General features: G+C 38.3%; 1 protein-coding gene across 2 annotated transcripts in view; it reads left to right on the top strand.

The window, feature by feature from the left end:
• LOC143668006 (bifunctional heparan sulfate N-deacetylase/N-sulfotransferase 3) overlaps positions 1-23,650 on the top strand; it is a 205,788-nt gene that overhangs the window by 6,777 nt on the left and 175,361 nt on the right. For both annotated transcript variants that reach the window (XM_077142447.1, XM_077142449.1), the window contains exon 2: positions 9,674-10,824. In XM_077142447.1, the coding sequence (XP_076998562.1) occupies positions 9,844-10,824 (981 nt within the window). In that variant the 5' untranslated portion in view covers positions 9,674-9,843. The remainder of the gene's footprint in view (positions 1-9,673; positions 10,825-23,650) is intronic.

Here is a 23,650-nt window from a genome sequence, read left to right as displayed (position 1 = left end):
GGCCATTTCCAGGATATTTCCCTCATGTCGTGTCTTATTTAAATAATAATATTAATAATAAGTATAGGAAATATTTATTATGTTCGTTCTGTTGCCAGAAACTATTTTAAGATCTTTTCATGGTTTATGTCATAATCCTTACTAAAACTCCTTAAAGTTAGGTACAATTATTCCCATTTTAACACGAGGAAATTGCAGCATCTGAAGGTTTATAGCTGCCAGAATGTCCATTTCCTGCACGTTTCCAGCATGGAAGTAACATGCTAGTCTCTCACGTGTCTGGAACGCGGGCTGCCAGTGTTCAAATTTCAGTTCAACCACTTACTAGCTGTGGTATCTTGAGCAAGTTACTTAAACTCTTAAGGGCTTGAAATACTTAGAGAGTATTCATGAATGTTCCTGTAGGATGGCATTTTCTTCAGTGTTACTTGCAGAAAAGTCAGATAAAGTGGTGATGTTTATAACCAGTCCAACCTTGCACCCTAACTGTATCTAGCTGTTTATTCCAAAAAAGGCTGCCCAAACGGTTTTTTGATTTTGTAAGTTCAATAACCAGTTTCATGGTCATCCAGCGGGTGCTTCATCACCTGGAGAACAGGTCACAGAATTCGGCCACAGCCATCTCCTCCGGGTGGCTAATAAAGACACTTGTGGCCATGGGTCACTAAGAAACACCTTCCCAACCATGAAAAGGTCTGTAACATTCGATGTATTTTTGTGTGAGTACTTCAGGAACACAAACATCACTCCACTGAAGTGTGGCCCATTTACCTTGTTAACCTTCACAAATGTTTTTATCCTGTTTCTTGTGTGAAGGATTAGTGGGTCTGACACAAGCCCAGTTCCTGTTGGAGATGTCAGTCTACCAAAGAAGAGAGACATTGAACAAATTATGTTCCTAATAACATTTAGTGGGAGTTGTGGTAAGTGCTCAGAGGAAAAGTACTTGCAATTAGAGCATGTCACTGAGGGCCTTGTCTAAAAGGGAGAGGAGTACAGTTGGTCAGGAAAGACTTTTCTAAGGACTGGGGTTCATGTAAACTGTTGACACTTGGCTTTGACCCATCAGTTGCAAAGATTTCCCTCACATTTTTTATTTGTCTACATCCAGCTACTTTGTAGAACATTGTGACTTTGCTGTCTCACCAGGCATCATTTAGTCATTCCACCTTTCTGAACCTGAATTATTAGCTCTGCTGCTCAAGCCAGTTTCCACTCGAAGCTTCCATGTTTCTATTAATGTATTAGTTAGATTCAGTTGTCAACTTGGCCAAGTGAGCATACCTAGTCTTGTTGCTGCGGACATAAGCCAATGGTACGTGAACCTCATCTGTTGCTACTTACATCTGCAGTCGGCTAGGAGGTGTGTCTGCTGCAATGAGTGACATTTCACTTAATTGGCTGGTGCTTAAATGAGAGAGCACAACGTAGCACAGCCTAAGAAGCTCGGCATTCCTCATCTCAGCACTCGCAGCTCAGCCCAGACCTTTGGAGATGCAGAAAGAATTCACCCCGGGGAAAGTTGTTGGAACCCAGGGGCCTGGAGAGAAGGCCAGCAGAGATCATCCTGTGCCTTCCATGTAAGAAAGAACCTCAGTGGAAAGTTAGCTGCCTTTCCTCTGAAGAACCAACAAAATAAATCCCCTTTTATTAAAAGCCAATCCATCTCTGGTGTGTTGCATTCCGGCAGCTAGCAAACCAGAACAATTACAGGCACATTTAGTCTTCTAGTTCTTAAGCTTGCCCTCCCCCAACCGTGATTTAACTGTAAGAACGTCCTTTTCTGCTTTTCTCCCACATGTCTCTTCGTCTCCACTTTGCCTGATAACCTCCGCAGTCCGGGCTCGCCACCTCCCACCTGGATACGGCAGCCGCCCCTTAGCTGGGACTGCCCTGCCTCCACCTACTTCTTCCCTCTGAGCAATGTAGCACCTGAGCACTCTGTTCCTTCTGCTCATATTTGTCCGTTCTGGATGTTACTGCTACATTGATCATCTGTAGACACTGTTTTTATTAGGTCTCTTTCCTGTTCAAATCCATCCAATACCCTCCTGCTTCCTAGTCACTTACAAAAACATTCATTCATTTGGGTAGCACTCGTTCTATCAAATGTTATTTCCTTTCTTGACCCATAGGACCCATTGCCCTGTAATTAGTTTAGTCTCACTCTCAGGTAAACACATTGTCAGCATTTCCTTTCTTTAGACTTGCTAGTCTTTTCCACTGACATGCTCTCCCTGTCCTCCCAGCCAAATCCTGCCCATGATGCAATGTCCCGCTCAAACACCACATCTCTTAGAAACCATCGCTGACTTCCCTAAACCTCATGGATCACTCTCTCTATATATTTTTATTCTGAAACCCTGCAATAGAAATAAGTCACTGCTTATCATATACTGTCACATAGAGCTGGCTGTTGTTTCACAAGTCTTACTTCCCCAGATTGAGTACATGCTTCTAGAGAAAAGAACTACTCCTAATATTGCTTCTCTGGTGCCCTCAGCAGTCGGTGAACCATTAAGCCCAAAACAGGCATTCAGGACATGCCTGATGACTAATTGCAGAGTGATTATTTGATAGATATTTTTGGTAGGTGGCTTTTCAGTCCCATGTTGAGATAGGTTGATTATGTTTTTCTTAGTATTCAATTGAGCAGAGATATAAAATGCTGCCAAACATCTAGGTAATTATGGTTAGTAGTCGTGTAAGACTGCATAAAAACCTAGGTTGTGGTGTTAGAGTAAAGAAGAAATGCCATAGTAGCTTTAAGACAAATCATACCTTTTTTTTTTTTTTTTTGCATGGGAGGGCATCAGGAATCGAACTCAGGTTTCCCGTATGTGAGAAGGCAAAGCAGGTGAGAACTTTGCCTTCTGAGCCACCATGACCTGTCCTCCATTTTTATTCAGTTAATTCAACAAATAGTCATTGAGGCCCTATTGTGTGGCTAGTGTGCAGGCACAATGATAGCCCACAGAAGCATTATTTCTACCCTCTTGGAACTTCCAGTCAGAAAAGGGAGGCAGACTTTAAACAAATGCCTAGTTACAATTGCTGTAAGAACAACAATAAAGGAAATATGCTTTTTACAATGACTATGGGTGATTGCTGAATCTTACCCAATTTGTAAGTGCCCAAATACAAGATAACAGAAATGGAATGGCTTTTTTAAAAAGGAATTTAATGTTAGAAGTTTATAGTTCTAAGCCTGTAAAAATGTCCAAACTAAGGCATCCAAGAAAAGATACCTTAATTCAATGAAGGCCAATGGGTCTGGTACACCTCTGTAAGACGGGAAATCACGTGCCTGGCATCTGCTGGTCCCTTGTTCCTGGGCTCTGTTGCCTTCAGCCTCTGTTCCTGCGGGGGTTCCTCACTTTACTTCCCCAGGGCTGACTTTCATCTTTTGACTTCCTTTGGCTCTCTCCAGGTTCTGGCTTGTTTAACATCTTAAGGCGATGTCTGCTGGGCTCTAGGCATCTCCAGACATCTGTGTCGCTGTTCTCCAAGTGTCAGCTTCTGTATCAGCTCTGCTCTGAAGTTTCTGTAAGATCTGTAATTTCTGAGTGTCTTCAAAATGTTTCCTCTTTTAAAGTTTTATAGTAAACTAATCCAGACCCACCCAGAATGGGTAGAGTCAGCCCTTCATGGAGAGAATCTAAACAAAAGTTGCTGCCCTACAATATTGAATTAGGATTAAAAGAAATGGCTCCCTCCACAAGATTGATTCAGGATTAAAACATGGTTTTTCTGGGGTACATAATATTTTCAAACTGGCACATACCACCCTCTGAAGAAGACATGGTTTTTCCATATTCAAGAAAGCCTTAAACTATTTCAGTAATATACAAATACATACAAAGTTAAAGCGAGTTGAAAATCTCATCAAAGTCAACTAAAGGCATGATCTGTTTTAAGGCAAAAATGTCCCCTCTGGCTCTGGACCTGTGAAAATCAGAGCAAGTAATCTGCCAGTACACAAAGGGAGGACAGTCATAGGGTACATGTTCCCATTGCCATAAAGGAGAAATCAAAAGGTAAACGGGGGTCACCTGACCCATACAGTTCTCAAAACCTGCAGGGCAAACTCCATTGAATTTCAAAGTCTGAGAGTCATTTATCCTCAGGGCTTAGAAAGTGGCAGTCCCACCCTTTCCAAGGGCTCCACAGCAGCCTTGCTCTCTCTCCAAATGTTGGAGTGAGTTGCAGCATTGGGATTCATTGGGGGAACCACCTTTTTCTCAGCTCCAACCTCTCCATACATCGGGGCAGCACCTGGGATCTCTGTCATTTCTGGGGCCCAGGCTCATCCTCTTCAGAACAATGGGGTGACAGAGAAGCACCCCCCAATCCCTGGTTTATGTGCGCCACCTGCTCTGAGGCCTGAGGTGGCACAACTCTTCCTGAACAGTGATGCAGAAGGCCTGCTCTCTGCTTCCAGGACAAGCTCACCCTTTCCATGTGTATGGGCGGTTCTGCTCTCCTGTCTCAAGGTTTCCTGGTTCCAGACCTTAGCTTCCATGGTTCTGCATCTGAAGCTATTTTTCCTTCAGTTTGCCCCTTTTCTGGCCCTTTTAGTCCAAACTGGCAGTGGTTCCATTTATACAGATCCCACAGCACTCTTGTTGGTTTTCTATGCCATATGCTGGGATCATACCCATCAGACAATAGGATATTCCACATAGTTTTTCTGGATAGCTTATTCTCCAATCCTGGCTTTTTCTGAAATGGCTGACTGCTTCCGTGTTTGCTTAAATCCTCATGTGGGGCCCTATTTACTGGGGTCACACTTTCTGGAAGCCCAGAGTTTTCTGGACCATCAATTTCTGTTTTCTTTGCACCCAAGCACTCAGTTCTCAACATATCTCTCTTTCCTCTTGCATTTTACTATAAACTGTAAGGAGCAGCCAGCCTGCATTTTCCACATTTAGCATGAAAATTTCTTCTACTAAATATCTGAGTTCATTACTCTCAAATTCTGCCTTCCATCCACAAAGAATGCCTTCCTTCCAGTTAGTCATTTCTGTCTAAAGCTTTATTGGAGATATCTTTAGAGTCCATATTTCTACAAACAGTCTCTTCAAAACATTCTAGGCATTTCCTATTAAACTCCTCACAATTTTTCCAGATTCCTTATTCATTTAAAAAGCTATTCCTTATTCATTTCTCTTATTCATTTAAAAGCTGTTCCAACATGTTTGGTATTTGCAAACCACAGCAGCACCCCACTCCTGGTGCCAAATTGTGAATTAGTTTGCAAGCTGCCAGAATGTAATATACCAGATATGGAAAGGTTTTTAAAAAGGGAATTTAATAAGTTACAATGTTACAGTTCTAAGCCTATGAAAATGTTCAAACTAAGGCTTCCAGGGAAAAATACCTGTTCTAGTTGGCTAGTGGCCAGAATGCAATATATCAGAAACAGAATGGCTTTTAAAAGGAAGGAGTTTGTTAAGTTGCAAGTTTCCTGTTCTAAAGCCATGAAAATTTCCCAATTAAAGCAAGTCTATAAAAATGTCCAAATTAAGGCACCAAGAGGTTACTCAGGAAAGGCCAATGAAGTTCAGGGTTTTTCTCTCAGCTGGAAAGCCACATAGCACACATGGGGACATCTGCTAGCTTTCTCTCCAGGCTTCTTGTATCATGGCGCTCCCCAAGGGGGTGTTTCCTTCTTTATCTGCAAAGGTCTTTGGCTATGTGGGCTCTTGTGGTTCTCATTACTCTCTTACAGCTCTGTCCAAAATGCTTCCTCTTTTAAAGGATTCCAGTAAACTAATCATGATCCACCTGGAATGGGTGGAGTCACATCTCCATCTAACCAAAAGATTCCAACCTATGTTATTAAATAGAGATGAAAAAGAAACAGTTGCTCCCACAAGATTGGATCAAAATTAAAACATGGCTTTTCTAAGGTATGTAATCCTTTCAAACCACCACAATACCTTAATTCAAGAAAGGCTAATGCATCTGTAACACCTCTGTCAGCTGGGAAGGCACATTGGTCCCTTGTCCGCGGCTCCATTGCTTTTAGTCTGTGCTCCTGTGGGGGTTCCTCACTTTGCGTCTCCAGGGCTGGCTTTCAGCTCTTGGCTTCCCTGGGCTCTCTGCGGGTTCTGGCTGCTTAACATCCCATGGCGAAGTCTTTTGGGCTCCAGACATCTTTAAAAATATCCGAGTCTCTGTTCTCCAAGTGTCAACATCTGTGTCAGCCCTGCTCTCTCTTTTTCCTGGCTCTGTCATTTCTGATTCTCTCCAAAGTGTTTCCTCTTTTAAAGGATTCCGGTAAACTAATCAAGACCAACCTGAAATGGGTGGAGTTATAACTTCATCTAATCAAAGGTCACACCCTCAATTTGGCAAGACACATCCCCATGGAGATAATCCAATCAGTGTTTCCAGCCCAGAGTCTTGAGTCAGCATTAAAAGAGGTGGCTGCTCCCACAAGATTGGATTAGGATTGAACCATGGCTTTCCTGAGGTACATAATAGATTTAAAGTGGCACAGAAAGCTTACTGGGGGAATTTTGTGGAGGAGCTTAATTTTCACAGCACCTGCTATCCTACTGATGACCACTCAGTGAAAGGGCTCAGGACAAGACTCTATCTTTGTCTGCTGCCATAAGATCATCCCCTGCAGAAAAGGAGTGATGCAATAGTTTGGTTCATCCTGAGGTCTTCAGAGCTGTTAGGGACAGAGCAAACAGAATGCAGTTGTTGCTGGACCAGGTCATGATAGGAACAGGAAGTCCACATCAGAGCATAAAGCTGGCCGTGGGAGAGTGGTAAGTGTAGTAAAAAGAAAGGTTTTTAGAAAAGTTCACTCCTGGAAGAATCTTAATATATGTATTTAAATGTTTTAACCAAACCCTGCCTCGGGGATATGCAGGATTGGAATTGGAATTGCCTTTGACTTCAGAAGGAAGCTTAAAGAGTTTAATGGAAAAGAAAATGTGTTTCAGTATTTTTATACCTGCTAACAGAGAAAGTGACTTGTGGTAGCTTCCTGGTGTCTGTCCTAAACAGTGAGAGTAAATACTCCTCACTACTCTGCCTTATCACAGATCAGAATCACGTGAGTTACATGCCTTTCATGTTTGACATTAGAAGCAAACTGTGAAATGCTGCTGTTGGAAATACAAAATGTGGCACTGCATTTTATATCTAGTCAATAAACACCTCGCAGCCAAAACTGAAACATAGGCATATAAAGATGTGAGATTTTTTTGTCCTACATTTATGTTCCAGAATGCTGTATTTTATTTACACAGTGTTAATAGTGCAATTATATTTGCCATCAAAATAAAATAACTAATTGCAGTGAAAATTCAGTTGTCCAGGTAATTTTCATTTGCCTAAGTTACACATGGCTTTATAAACCTAAGCCTATGATAGAACATTTAAAGGAAGAGAATATTACCATTTACATACAATGTATTTTGGAGGATGTCAGATCACTTGAGGGCATTTACCTGGCAGAGGGGTGGTGTACTCACATAGACAGAAGAGGCATACCAAGTTCATTTCATCCTTCTTTGCAGTGTCCCTCAAACTTGTTCCCTCCCCACATTCTCCTTGACCTATAATCATTAATGCTTCAGGGTTTGATTGTGAGAAATAGGTCTCCCAGCTTACTGCACTCGGCTCTCTAACTCTGCCCTATTATCTCCTCCACCTTATTGATTCATCTTCTGGAACATTCATAAAAATGCAGTGGCTCCCTACTGGCTTTCCCAATCATGAACTTGTGTGCTTGGCTCCCAAATCTCTCCATAATCTGCGTCCCATCAGTACTTCATCAAACTTATTTTTAAAATACACCTCACTCTTTCACTCTCCCATTCACCAGAGTGTCCCTGCCCAAAATTGTGCTCACTTCTGACACTATTAAGTTCCCTTTTCAAATTACCCTTGCCTTTCCAGGCTCTTCCCAAATTCTACCTGCCTTCCTAAACTCACACTCACCATGGTCTCTTCCTTCTCACATCCTGTTGATGGTCATTTGTCTCTATTCAATGGCTCACACATTATTGTTCATCATTCTGCTCACTCACTATGCTTTATAGTTTAGAAAATTTTAAAGAAGTTTACTGTGCTGTACGTTTATAATTAAGGTAGAAGATTAGGTACCCTGTGTTATTAGAGTATGTGATGTAGATAACCTAAATATATGACTCAATAACCAGCAATATGTAATTTACAAGATAACCACCATATTTATCCAGTAAATACCCTACAGTTATTTTCCAGAATATTCTATTATAGTCATAAACATAAACATGCATTATTCAAAATATGATTCACTGCTGTTTTCATAGGTGAGTATCATAGAATTTTAGAGAATGTTCTTGGTGATCATTTAGTCTAACCCCATCATTTTACTTGAAGGGTAGTGGAGCTAAAATGACACAATTAATAAGTAGCAGAGGTGATCTTAAGATAAGCACATCAAATATGATGTTTCTCACCAGTGCTTGTTTTCTTTCCAGCTAAATTTTCACCTGTTTTATGAACAGGTAGAAGAATCTGTCTTAATTTTTGTTTTTCTAACATTCCATGACACTTTGCAACGTGCTAGGATCATGACACTCCAATAAATTTCTGCTGTAAGAGGTACCCATGTTTCTTATTATAAAGTTGCCTAAATTTTTCAAAGGTTACTAAGACTTGAAAGGGATTTGAAAGTAGAGCATAACAAGGTATTTTATGACATCTCATTTGTTTCCATTATGCTTTTTAAAGACATTCATAGAGTACTTTTTTTTCATGTAACTACTAAGCTCTTTCTGAAAGGGCAGAAACCAAATGGTGCAGATCATGAATCAATGGGTAAATATGTTCCTCCCCAGAAGTACAGGATGTCTCATGGTCTGACACCAGAATTTGCTGCACCTCAGGAAGTGTTTCACTACTCACATTCATTTCACCACAAGACTGTCCTAATTTTTTTTTAAACCTAGCTGTGTAGATAATACAGTTTTAAAATGATCACTTGGGTTAGGAGACCTTATGTGCATTTCAAAAGGATTATTTTAATGAAAGCACTACCATAGGTTTGTTTCTCTATACTGAATTCGAAATGTAAATAGAATGACAAAATTCCTTGCATCAACAGCATCTCAGAAAAAAGGAATGGTGCTTTAAGTGAGGCACTTATTGAAATGTATAAAACTTTTATGGGGCAGGCCACGGTGGCTCAGCAGGTAAGAGTGCTTACCTGCCATGCCCAAGGACCCGGGTTCGATTCCCGGTGCCTGTCTATGTAAAAAAAAAAAACTTTTATGGACTTTCAGTATATGCCATTAAGCAAAAATAGCTTGGCTGTGCATAATATGATGCCTAACTAGATAATAGGAAATGATGGTATATGGCTTAAGTGATATCTCTGTGTTATTAGGTCTATATTATCTACAGAGTTTGATGCTAAGTTCAGTGAATGAAACACAATTCCTTGCTTGCCCCTAGTCTTTTCTGGGTAGGGGGATGGAAACCCTCTGTTCAGTGGAGCCCTTTTCCTCATTCTATCCCTCCTACATAGATCTTGGAGAAGGAAATGGAGGTTTTCTTTCTTATAACAACAGTTCATCTGCCTAATAGAATACAACTTAGCAGGATAAAGACTTGTTCAGTTTGATGTTGCTGATTGACTGTTTTATAATTGTATTCTATTTTACAGATCATATTTTCTATGAGTCCCGATCAAGTGATACGAATGTGCTGCAATGGTGACATAAATAGTTGTCTGAGACGAGACTGAGAAAATAGCTGAAACACCATCTTTTCTTTTTCTTTCTCTTTTTTTTATGGTGCTTCTCTTGGGAACAGCCCTAGGCCGGTATATACAACATGAGTTTTATCATGAAGCTTCACAGACACTTTCAAAGGACAGTTCTTCTACTTGCCACTTTTTGCATGGTGAGCATTATTATTTCTGCTTACTACTTGTATAGTGGCTACAAACAGGAAAATGAACTCTCAGAAATAGCTTCAGAAGTGGACTGTGGGGACTTCCAGCACCTACCGTACAGGCTAATGGAAGTGAAGACCACAAAGCCTTTTGATGCCTCAAGGACTGACCCCATAGTTCTGGTGTTTGTGGAGAGCCAGTACTCATCTCTCGGTCAAGATATCATTATGATTTTGGAATCAAGTAGATTCCAGTATCACACTGAAATTGCTCCTGGAAAGGGGGATCTCCCAGCACTTATTGACAAAACTAAAGGCAAATATATTCTCATTATTTATGAGAATATATTCAAATACGTAAATATGGACTCTTGGAATCGAAGCCTTTTAGATAAATACTGTGTAGAATATGGTGTGGGTGTCATTGGATTCCACAAAACCAGTGAGAAGAGCCTACAGAGCTTTCAGTTAAAAGGCTTCCCTTTTTCCATATATGGAAACCTTGCGGTGAAAGATTGTTGTATTAATCCTCATTCTCCTTTACTTCATTTGACCAAATCTTCAAAGCTTGAAAAAGGTCCTTTACCTGGAAGTGACTGGACAGTTTTTCAGATTAACCACTCAGCCTACCAACCAGTAATATTTGCCAAAGTAAAGAACCCAGAAAATCCTTCTCCTCCTATTGCTAAGGGTGCTTTTTATGCCACTATTATCCATGACCTGGGGCTTCATGATGGAATTCAAAGAGTTCTTTTTGGCAACAGCTTGACCTTTTGGTTGCACAAGCTCATCTTCATAGATGCTGTCTCCTTCTTGTCAGGAAAGAGGCTCACGTTGTCCTTGGACAGGTACATTTTAGTGGACATTGATGATATCTTTGTGGGAAAGGAGGGAACAAGAATGAACACTGCTGATGTTAAGGTAAGTCTCTCTTATCTCAGAGTTTCAAAGTTTAGTTCAACTCTCATTAAAGTGATCAACCATTTGGGTTTGTTTGGGACTAAGAGGTTTGGGTTTCCTGGGACATGGGACTTTCATAGCTAAAACCATGAAAGTCTCAGACAAACTGGGATGGGTTGGTTACTCTGTCTCTCAGCCCTAGATCACTTCTCTCTGAATCGAGAAAAATTAAGATTGTGCTGAAGGATTGAGTGTGGCATGTTCCTAAAACGACTTGTTTTGTTTTTCTGTAACTATAATGTAGGAACCATTTTTTAAAAATTAAGTCCTAGAAATGACCTCCGTTAGAAAATAATATTGATCTAAGACCTTAGTCTATTGAAATATGAAATCAAAGAGAATATGTTTAAGTCAAATATGTAACTCAATGTTTCATATCATATGTTTTAGAATTTTGAAAATTAGCATTACTAAATGCTGATGGAGCACTCTGGCTATGCAAGCTCATAGTCACATGGAAACATAGACATTTAAATGAACTTTAAGATATCATCGAACAGTTTTCTGTTATATAAATGAAGACCTTCTTACTGTGTTTCAATTGCATAAAATTCCTTAATGTGTAAAAATTGCTGCCCTCCAAAAGAAACAATTATTTGAACATAGTTGGTTACTGTTGTGAATGGATTGTGTTATATAAACACCTTTTTTATTATTAATGAAATTTAAAATGAAAATGATTGACTTTTATCTTAGTTTCCCATTCAAAATGCTATAGGATTCTATATTTATTATAGTATATGTTGTTTTCTCATGAAAGTAAAAGATGAGACTTCTGCATGTACTTTTTATTCTATACAACTTTGAATTTTTGGTTGAATATCTAGACTAAATTGGGTGGCAAAGAAATTCATCTTAAAAACTGCATTCTTTGCATCTGGCAAAGAATAGTGATGTTATCAAACTAGCTAAACAAGTTAAGAATACCAAAAGGAACTTTATAAGAGAATGTGAAGGCTAAAGAAAAAAAATCGTCTGTATTCTTGGAAATATTTTAAACTCCAACTTTCAACTCAATAGAAATTAATTAATAGAGAAGTTTATTTTCATTAAATCTTCTGAAATGGTACTTTTGAAAATGTAACTAAATTAAAACAAAGCTGGTAGTTTAAACATTTATATAAATCATGCATTTTTTTCTAGTTTTTCCATTTCAAAATATTATGCTAAAAATACTTCTAAGATATATATATATACTTCTAATGGAGAATTCTTTAAAACTGCCCCAAAAATGTGCTATGCCATTTTAAAATATGCCAGATGCATTTCTGAGTTTTTATGCAAGCCCTACTTTGTCCCCTAATACTATACAAAACACAAAGGGCCTTTTGTGCCCTCGAGGTTAAGCAATTTCTTTTTAGGAGTATGAAAAATTAAAGGCCTACTGAAAACATTAAAAAAGAATTTAGCGTGTGTAAAATTCTGTATGAATTTCTCATATTTGGAGATGGAAATATATTTTCTAAACTACCTAAAGGCTTAAAAAAGGGGTGTTTTGGATTATTTGTGTTTTTTTTTTAACTGTTTCTAAATTGCATCTGTGATTGTTTCACAAAACACTAATTCACTTCAGTCTTGAGCTTATAAACATATTCATTCATTCATTTTGTAACTAGTTATTAAGTGTGTGCTACATGTGAAGCACTTTTAGGGGTAAGTAGATAGAGGCATAAAGTGTGGTCCCATCCCTTTAGAAAACGGGGACGGACAAGTCTATAGTCGTAGAAACCCAGAAAGCACATAATTGAAGACTGTGCTGAGCATCTATCTGTTTACCATTTGCTGTGGCCATATTACATGCCAAGCACAAAAGTAAGCACTAGGGATACAAACATAAGTAAAGCTCAGCAACCCTCTTAATGCATTTACTGTCTTGTTAGGAAGGTAAATAGGTAGATAGCTTGCAACTTGGTAAATACGATAATAAAGGTGTCTACATGGTTCTATGTAAGTAATGCTATGGGAAACACTATCATCTGTGCTGTGTACCAGAAACTATTAAGTATGTAGGATGGATTTTGAAGGAAGATGAGTAATGAAGATTTGGGAGGCTGTAGATGTGATTCAGACAAGAGAAGGCAATTTCTTGAAACTAGAAAATGGAGTAAAAATGGAGAAAGAAAGAACAACTTAAGAACTGTTTAGGGGGTAAATTTGAAGAACTTAGTAATTGGATGAATGGAGATGAAGAATATAATCGAAGATGATGTTAAGATTTTTAGTGTGGGTGAATAGTTAATGATGATACCAACAACAAAGAGAGCAGAAAGAAAAGGATCATACTGAAGGTCATAGAGGTTGTGATAAAAACTTCAGTTTTATTAAAGAGCATATGGGACATATAAATATAGGTGTTTAACAGTAATCATTTCACAGAAGTCTAGATAGGAAATATGGTTTTCAGAGTCATCAGCCTATAGGAAATTGAGAAGAGATTGAAGATTGGTGAAACCAGCCAGGGAAAGGATTTATTGAGTGATAAGAAAAGGTGATTAAGTATAGACTCTTAGGAAAATTATCTTTTAAAAAACAAGTAGAGTTCCCATATGATCCCCCTACCATTAGCATCTTTACTAGTGTGGCACATTTGTTACAATTGATGTGAAAGTATTGTTATAATTGAATTATTAACTATAGTCCATAATTTATATTAGGATATGGGAACTCTATTTTATGCATGATTTTCTGTAAATCTATAACTTCTCTAATTAAAAAAAAATACAACTGAAAAACAAGCAGAGGAAGATGCTCCAGTGAATGAGAGAACAGTGAGAGAACCAAGAAGTTTTGATACTGTAGAAGTCTTGGGAGTGAAGCTCTTCAGGGAGGATACAATCAGAGGATCCACCCAGGCAAGGACTCGCAAGTCCTGTTTTAGGAAAGATACTGGTCTTAAGTGACAACAGCAAAGGAGTGATAGAGGCAGAAGAGTAGTTGTAGTGAGTACAGAAGTGCACTAGTTAAGACCGGAGAAAGAGAATGTGGAGTCTTCAGTGGAGAAATGTTGATACGAAGGAGAGAACAGAGATTAAATAGTAGCTGGAGGGTGGACTGGCATTATGGAGACTGAGGGCACTTGGTGCTAAAACTGAGAGTCCCTGGCAAATCAGGTAGATGGGTCACCCTAACTCGGGTAAGAAAGGATCTTCTTCCTAGGAAGAAAGATCAGAGAGCATGAGGTCTAAGAAAAGGTCATGGATTTTGTGATTAATAATACAAAATTAATAGACATTTTACTCATTTTTAATTATTTGTCACCATTTATGAACAAATGTTTTATTTTCCCTATTTGAAGCTTTAGGAAAATCAAAAAGAATGAGAAAATGAAAGTTTACATAAAATGTTTCCTGCAAGATTACAAGTTCAGAATATAATACATAAACTTTAACTACTGTGCTAATCACTGTGCAAGTGTTATTTTTTTCCCTACATGGAACAGAAATGTGTTTCCTTATTTAAAATGGAGAATTGGAATCAGCAATGCAACATCAGCTTTTACCTAGTTGTCAGGTTGTGTATCAGTTTGTTAAGCTGCTGGAACACAAGATACCAGAAATGGAATGGTTTTTAAAAAGGGAATTTTATAGTTATAACTTTATAGTTTGAAGGCAATGAAAATGTCCAGATTAAGGCGCCAACAAGAGGTTACCTTCACTCAAGAAAGGCAGTGCCATCTGGAACACCTCTATCAGCTGGGAAGGCACGTGGGTGGCATCTGCAGGTCCTTGTTCCTGGTTCTATTGCTTCCAGTTTCTGATACCGCTGGTTTCCTCTCTAAGCATCTGTGGGCCTTTACTTGGCTCCTCTGTAACAACTCTGGGGTCTGCTTGCTTAGCATCTCCTGGGAAGGTACAGTGACTTTTGCTGGATCCTGCCCGTGTCTAGGCATCTGCTCCCTCTATCAGCACTCCAGGCATCCCCAAATATCCATGTCTATCAGCTCTGAAGAAACTGTTCTCCTAGTGTCTGCATCTGAAATTTCTTCAAAATGTTTCCCCTTTTAAAGGACTCCAGTAAACCAATCAAGACCCACCCTTGAATGGGTGGAGTCACATCTCCATCTACCCAAAAGGCCATGCCCATAATCAGGCAGGCCACATCTCCACAAAGATAATCTGAGCAAAATGCTTTCCACCCTACAGTATTGAATCAAGGTTAAAGGGCATGGCTTTTCTTGGGTACGCACTTTCAAACTAGCACAGATAGTATGAGAACATTTTAATGAGCCTCAAAGTTACAAAAGAAGCTGTGACATGGCACAGAATGTATGACTCTTCAGGAAGAATAAAGAGAAAACAAATCCTGAGATATTGCCAACATTAGGCTAAAAATTTACAAGTCATAGCCAAAGAAGAAAATCACTTAGATAATTAGAAATCTTCAAAAAAGGCAGGTCTTTAATTTTTCATTTTAATTTAATTTCATTAAATTCTGATTTCAATTTCAATTAAAGTCAGAAAAAAAAGATGTGTGTGTGTGTGTGTTTTATTGGACAATATGGTCAAGACTTGTCCCAAATTCACCATGGACTAATTTTGTGATGTTAAAAAATTCAAGTTCTTTATGATCCTCCTGAGAAAAAAGCTGACAGAAAGGGTTTGGGGAGAGGGAAAGTGGTTATAAATATGTGTCTCTACCATTCAGATATTTTAAAGTTTTATATGAAAGCACAGCATGACTCAATGAACATTAAAAATCCAAATTCTCTTTTAGAAGCATTAATTCTTTGTATCTTTAGACTTTAGACCATTTCATCTAACATTTTTCACCCTTAAGACAGTAGGGGAGTTGAGTGGGGAGGAGATTCTAATAAAGCAGACTTTTAGAGTTTTACTGAATTCTCTGCAGTTGAAAACTCTCAATAAATTGAAGAGCTATATATCACATTGTCTCTCCTTTTGTCTCTCCCTCCATCTCTTTCTGTAATAGGCACAATTCTTTTTCTAACTGTGAAAACCTCCATCAGAAAATAGCAAACCAGTCTCGCCATGTCCTTAGCAGACTAAAAATGTGCCTGTAATATAATCGAAGATACTCAGTAGCAGTCCCTTCCCTCTCCTCAGCAGTCCATACCTTTTCTACTATTTCCTTACATTTCAATATTCCTTAATTTTTTAAGTGGCCTTATAATAGAGAGAAGTTCTTGAATATTTAATACAATGTCACGAGTTTTCCTTTCTAACTGAAAATGCCAGAATGCCTAGGGAAAAAAAGCACTGCAAATTGAGGTAGGGAGACTTAGCACTCTAAAAAATAGGTGGCATCATGCTTATTTGGAAGACAAACTTGGTTGACCTCTCAGTCTCACTTGGGACCAACTCTGGGAGACTGTAATTGCAGTGTAAAGGTGAGCTGTCTGCTGCACGGCATCCCTTCTCATGCTAAGATAAAGCCAGAGGCTTCATAAAGTCTTTAAAGGAAAATTTAATATGCCATATGTTTGGGAAAAATTGAATAAAAGATAGTAGCAATCATGGGCCACCGTGGCTCAACAGGCAGAGTTCTTACCTGCCATACCAGAGACCCAGGTTTGTTTTCCAGTGCCTGCCCGTGGGAAAAAAAAAAAAATAGATAGCAATCAATTATTTTCCCCTAAGTAAAGCAGGAAGGGAAACAAAAATTTCTCCAGATCAGTCACTATTTACAGTTATCTAAATGGGCTGTGAAGGCCCATACATTGCCTTAAACCCATATTTCTGTAATACCATTTCATTATTTCCGATTTTTGCCGACAACCATTTTAATTGCATTGTACTCTGGAAGCATATCTGTTTGATACCATTGCTTTAAATTTGCTAGAGTCACTTTATTACTGAATACAATATTTCTTTTACGCTGACAAAAAGGTATGCCTTTTACAACCTTGTTTATTGCATTATTCAAATTTTTGTGTTCTTACCAGTGTTTTTTGGGGAGAGTGGTGGTAGGGGAGGATGTACTGCTTAATATTACCAGATATTACCAAAAAAGATGAGTGGTGGATTATATGTGGTCCTATCAGTTATTGCCCTTTTTTTAGTTATTGCCTTTTTTAAAAGCTATGTTACTAAGTGTCTATACATTTTGAATTATATTTTAATTTAGTGTTTTGTCTTTCTATTAACGTTGGTAATGTTTTCTGCCTTAAAGTTTATTTTGTCCAATACTAATATAGCTACAGTAGCATTGTTTTAGTTACTATTTGAATTATACCTTTCTCCATATTTATATATTTTCAGTCTTTCTGTGCCCCGCGTTATAAATTAGTTCTGAAAATAACTTCTTGATGAATTTTGCTTTTTATCTACTATGTCAATATTTATCTTTTGGTTGTCAATGCTTCATTCCCTGTGTAACTGGTGTAATACTGCTGCTTTAAGCTCCATTTTCTTTGGCCAAGAACCTTCTGAGACAAGCAGGAAGCAGCTGCTACTACCTTAGAAGGGAGATAATACAATATGTTGTAGTCGATAAGAGTCAGCTCCATCAAATATTTGGATCAACTGTTTTGTTCGACATCAGTCTCTCCAGCTTTCAATGCATCCCTTAAGAAATGTAGTGGAGAGGGTCAAGCCCACTCAAACTTTAGTTCTTTCATAATTTTATTTCCATTTCTCAGGTTTGTCTGGTTGTTTGTGATGTAAATGAAGTCTCCAATGTTTGTGTTTTGCATTTGCTGTTCTATCTGCGTGAAGTGTTCTGCCCAATATTGCTACAAGGCTCTCTTCCTCACTTCCCTTGGCTCTTCCTCAGATGTTACCTTCTCAGAGAAGTCTTCTTTGACCATTCTCTTTAACAGTGCAACAGCTGACTCTCCCCTTCTTGTCATACTTCTTTTTGTCCCTAGCATTGGTGGTTGTCAGTGTGTTGTGGCTCCCACGGGCTCAACACCTCTCTTGTGCATATCTTTTCCTAGTTTCATTTTCAGTGACATTGTCAGTAGCTTGAAATTGGATATGATGGAATGTGTACATCATGGAAATGGCAAATGCTACAAATAAGGGATTTTTTTTTGCCAGAGTGCCAATGCTAAGCATTTAACATTATACTCCCACACATATTATGTACTTTAGTTATTTATTTTGTTTTTTGACTTTGGCTGCTAAAATGTAAGTTCCATGAAGGAGGATTTTTTGTCTGGTTGTACATTGAAATATCCTCAGCATATAGAAGTTTACCTGGCTCAGAATATATTTTTTTAATTAAAGAATTTCATTCTTTCTGAAGTATATCCTTTAGAAGTTCCTGTATTGTAAGTTTAGTTATTGTAAACACTTTCAGTGTTTATGGAGTGTGAGTGTCTTTATTTACCCTTACCCTTGAAGATGGTTTTAATGCGTATCAATTCTGATTTGGCAGTTCCCTCATGCATGGCCTTTGCTGCTTACCCTAGGGTGACTTAGAGCCCCCTGAAAGTGTTTTGAACTGTTGGTAGCAGAATCTGTCAGAATTCCACTGGTCCCTAATTGTCAAAATTTAGGCAATTCGGGACTGTTCTAACAAACTTATATGAAACATATACCCTCCCCCTTTCAAATGATCACAATGTATGGGAAAATAAATCTTTTTCAATATCATCATCATACTCAAATCGCCATATGTGCTAGCACTGACCAAAACAGTTATATTAAGGAAATAATTTTCAGAAAATTGTTTAAGGCAATAATTTAACATGGGGAAATCAGAAAATAATTTAGCAAAGGGAAAAGCTAGTTCATATCCATAATCTACTTTACAGTTAGTACATCTCACTAAATGTTGTGACTCCATGAGATGGAAAGTATCTGTATTATGATTAAGGAGTCGTTTGCTATGATATTTGTAATGCTATTCTAAAAGAATGAGTTACAAATCATTTAAAGAAGGCAAAATGCTGTTACTAAATACCACATGAAAGTGTAAGTAGAATATTCTGTCACCGCTTGTTTTACAGTCTGCATCCCACACAAGCATGACAAAGAGTAGGGCTCTCGTAGATGTCACCAAAGCTCGACCTGGCAACAGCAGCGTCCGAGTCCTGGGAAGGTCCAGAATAAAGATTGAGGTTATAGAGACACTCAGTTCAGCTCCGAAAGTGTTAACATCCGCTTTGTCAAAGTGCTGTGCTATGGATCACAAGGCCTGCACTGATGAATAACTTTAAACGCATTGCTTTGATAAAGGAAGGAAAACAAAGGAGAACATTTTACTATGTACCAGATATTGGAGTATGTCCTGTTCTTAGCTAAGTGAGTTTACTCAATTCTAGAAAATAAATCAAAATATAAAAGGATCTTGTTTTGTGCTGATGGTTTATACTGTTAGACCCGTAAAGGTTTAATCATGTTATCATGATATTTTAGGGGTACTTAACTAATTCTGTTCTAGTTTGCTAGCTGCTGGAATGCAATATACCAGAAACTGAATGACTTTTAAAAAGGGGAATTTAATAAGTTGCTAGTTTAAAGTTCTAAAGCTGAGAAAATGTCCAATTAAAACAAGTCTATAAAATGTCCAATCTAAGACATCCAGGGAAAGATACCTTGGTTCAAGAAGGCTGATGAAGTTTATGGCTTCCTGTTTCATGAAGCTCCCTGGGAGGCATTTTCTTTCTTAATCTCCAAAGGCCGCTGGCTGGTGGACTCTGCTTCTCATGGCTATGCCATTCTGCTCTGGCTCTCTCTGAATCTCTCATTCTCCAAAATGTTTCCTCTTTTATAGGACTCCAGAAACTAATCAAGACCCACCCAAATGGGTGGAGACATGTCGCACCTAATCCAGCTTAACAACCACTCTTGATTGGGTTACATCTCCAGAGAGATGAACTAATTACAGATTCAAACATACAGTATTGAATAGGGATTGTTCTGCCTTTATGAAATGGGATTTTGATTAAAACATGGCTTTTCTAGGGGACACACATCCTTTCAAACCAGCACAACTTCCAAAATAGGTCATGTTTATTGAGTGCAGATACTGTTTTAAGTGTTTTTTGTCCATTGTCATTTAATTCTCACAAAAGCTTTGTAAGACAATTATCTTAAGTTGCTTCACTTTATATGAAGAGACTTAAATTCACAGATTAGTATTTACTTCCTAAGATCTTAACCCAGTAAGTAGCCGTCCCGGCAGACAAAGCATGGTTCTTCCTCACTCTAAAACCTGAGTTTTTCTGTCACATTGCTAACACTATGCTGTGGTATCTATAGCAAATATTTCCTACCAAATTCTACCATAGAGGAAATTATATCTGAGACAGTCCCCATTATATTTTGAGGGGTCATATATGAACATTTATCTTTGATTTATTCATAATTTTGTAATAAATATTAATATCAAACACCTCTTGGAATGCCTCTTGGAATCACGTAACTGTAGTGATTTGGGCAAGGTAAATTTTACTTTAGAAATTGAGTTAACAAGTCAGCTTCCTAGACACTAACGTCTTCCTCTAGCCACTATGTCTGGAATTCTGGCAAGTATTCACAGTCTTTTTGATGTTTTACAGTGCTTTAAATAGATATCTTAATAATATTTTTCTAAAACACACAACCATAAAAGAAAAAGTCAATGACATTCTGATATAATGTCTTTTGGTCTCTGGGGATCATGAATTAATGGCTAAAGAACTTTTAATTCTTAGCTCTTATAGGCTATTATGCCTAATGAAACTGTCAACCAAGGTATGAAATAGATCTTAAAATCATAATGTCAATATAAACTAAATTGTAAGATCTACTTGATGTATTTTATGGACTGTTCATAGTCCTGTGGACCAAGAAATGCAGTCAACTTTTTTTTATTAAACTTCTAGGTGGAATAAAAACTTATTAAAACTCATTCATATAATATACATTGGAATTTTACCTTACAGTTTTAGGTACTTTCTCACTTTTGTATTAAATAATTACACTGATTATATATCATTTTAATAGTTACAGTTACTTACAATAACTACCAAAATAGCTATGTATTCATTTTATATTGCTGCTGTAACAAATGGCCACCAGTTTAGTAGCTTCAAACATCATGAATTTATTATTTTACAGTTCTGTAAGTCAGAGGTTCAGCATGGGTACTACTAGACTAGGGGTTGGCAAAAGCTGCATTTCTTTCCAGGGGTTCTAGGGGGAACCAATTTCTTTGACTTTTCCTGCTTCTAAAATCTGCTCACATTCCTTGGCTCATGGCCCCTTCCTCCATCTTCAAAGCTAGCAACGTAGCATCTCTCTGTGCCTTTCTTCTATAGCCACATCTTTCTCTAACTACTGTCAAAGAAAAGCACTGCACAGTAGTTAAAATGGCACAATAGACTTTATTCAAACTGCTAAAGCAGGGAAGAGAAAACAAACAATAGTTGGTCTCAACTGCAGTTAACACAAAGACAGCAGCATTTTTAAGAGGCCCAAGAGGGAAGGGAAAGGGGGAACTGGGAAATCACTGAAGCAGGTCTTGTAGTGGGTTCATGGATGTGGGCTGGGGACTTGTGCAGTCTTTCCAAGAACAGTACATTCTGCGATTTGGTACTATTGCACTATCTTGAATAAGATCAACATGGAGTCGGGGCTGCTGAAGGATGTAGTCTAGCATTAGTTGAAGTCTGCACTGAAGTTTGGGCCAGCCCCTGGTGTGAAGTTGGGACAAGTACAGTACATGGACCAAGCAGAAGTCTCTTGTAAGCATTCATACTATCCTGGGGAAGGCTTTCCACTCTTTTAGATTGGTCCACCTGGATAATCCAAGATAATCTCTCCAACCTGATGTCTCTGATTTGATCACATCCACAAAATTCCTGTTACTGTAAGATAACAAATTCACAGGTCCTGAAGATTATGACATGGCTTAAGAGTGAAGTGGAGAGGGGAAGACATTTTTCTCCCCACCACAAACTATGCTTTTTGTGTAATGATGCCAGCAATTCTTACAGTGGTTTAGTCCCCCCCAAAAAATCTTTACTACTTTTCTCCTCACTGGAAAATTGTAGAATGATGATGAACTTGGCTGGTCTTTGCCCACAGCTCCTAGAAAAGCAGCCCCTGAATCCTTCAAATTTCCTGTGATAGGAATGTCTTCTGTGCTTCTCGGTGAACCACACCTGATGGTTCGTGTGCTAATGAGATAACTAGGAGGGTGGCCACACCTGCCATCTTGGGGTGAGCACTGGACCTCACCAGGAAGACCGACGAGGTGGTTAGGAAGGTGGAGCTTTGAGCCTTATCATATCAGCCCAGGGGAGATGGCTACAGATTTAGTTCAACCATATGGATGTTGATTCTAGCAACTAGGCCTGCATAATGACACCCCATATAAACTCAAGACACTCGAAGCCCAGAGAGCTTCCATGGCTGAAGAGCTCCATCGCTGTTCCAGGAGGGTGATGCATTCTGACTGCACTTGGAGAGGATGCAGAAGCTTGCATTTGAGAACCTCACAGACCTTACCCTATGCTTCTCTTCTTTTGGCTTCTTATTTGTACCTTTTACTGTCAAAAGCTAGAATAAGAAGTATAGTGCTCTCAGTGAGTTTCATGAGTCATTCTAGTGAATTATTGAACCAGAGGGGTTGGTGGGAATTTATAGCCGAATTGCGGATAATTTGGGCCCCCAAATTGGTGCCTAAAGGACATTTTTGTAGATGATTGCTCTTTAACCTATGGAGTCTGAACCAATTCCACGCAATTAGGCTCAGAATTGAGTTGAATTGCTGCAGTCCTGGCAGGTGCTGATTGAACATTTACACCTACATAGAAATGGAGCTTTGATGACATTTATATGATCAACTAATCAATTCACCTCTCTGAGTCAATAGTATTTTATTGGAGAAAATTAAATTGATGTGCCTTTAAACTCTTCATATCTCTTTCACTTTAGCACATTAATATCTGTGAGCATGTTTTATCCTCTCTTCACTTAGGCAGTTCTATGACAGTGTAAGAAATTTAGTTCCCCAAAGACTGCACAAATATGTGCAGATCTGTAACTATCATCATTTCACTACATTAGTAGTTTCTAATATCATTTTTCTAGAAATGCATCCATTATAAGACTAATAAAAAAAACAATTTTAAAAGCCAGTTGATTCAGACTACCACAGTTGTGTAAGTACTGGTTGTCAATTTCATGACCACCATTTTCATTATACTTTTTTTCTCTTTCCATTTTATTTCCTTTACTTATATTATGTTCCTGTATCCACCTTAGCTTCATTACCCTTATTTTATTTTATCGGCCTAGGTCTATATAGTCCCTTTATCCTATCTCTCTTTGGCTTCCCTTCATTAACTTCCTGGTATTTGGATTTGTAAAGCAATACTTGTGTGTGTGTGTGTGTGTGCTGTATGGCAGGGTCACATTTCATTATTTTTCCAGGTGAGTATCCCATTATTGCAGCACCATTTTTGTTTGTTTTTTGTTTCTTTGTTTTACTTGTTTGTTTTTTTGAGAAGTGCATGGACCAGGAATCGAAGCCGGGTCTCCCACATGGCAGGCGAGAATTCTACCACTGAACTACCCTTGCACCCCCTGTACAGCAATGCTTTTTCTCTCGCCTTTCAGAAACACGTATTTATTGCTACATAACTAATTGCCTGTATTTTTTTTTTCTCTGAACTGTATGTATACTAAGTAAAATCAACTTTGCAGGAAAAAGTTTGAAACTTGTGCATAGAAATTAAGCCAACTAGTTGGGGCATTGAAATAGTCCTTCACTATTATTCATCTCGGATAGAATAATCGGTGTGTCACCAGAATAACAGTAACAGGGACATTTTTCTTTTAGGAATTCTGAGAGTCTACTTTATCTGAGTTCAAACAGGACAACTTACTTGATG

Source organism: Tamandua tetradactyla, chromosome 24 (assembly GCF_023851605.1).
Source record: "Tamandua tetradactyla isolate mTamTet1 chromosome 24, mTamTet1.pri, whole genome shotgun sequence".
Classification (NCBI taxonomy): Eukaryota; Metazoa; Chordata; class Mammalia; order Pilosa; family Myrmecophagidae; genus Tamandua; species Tamandua tetradactyla.
This window is presented reverse-complemented; position numbering and strand designations above follow the sequence as displayed.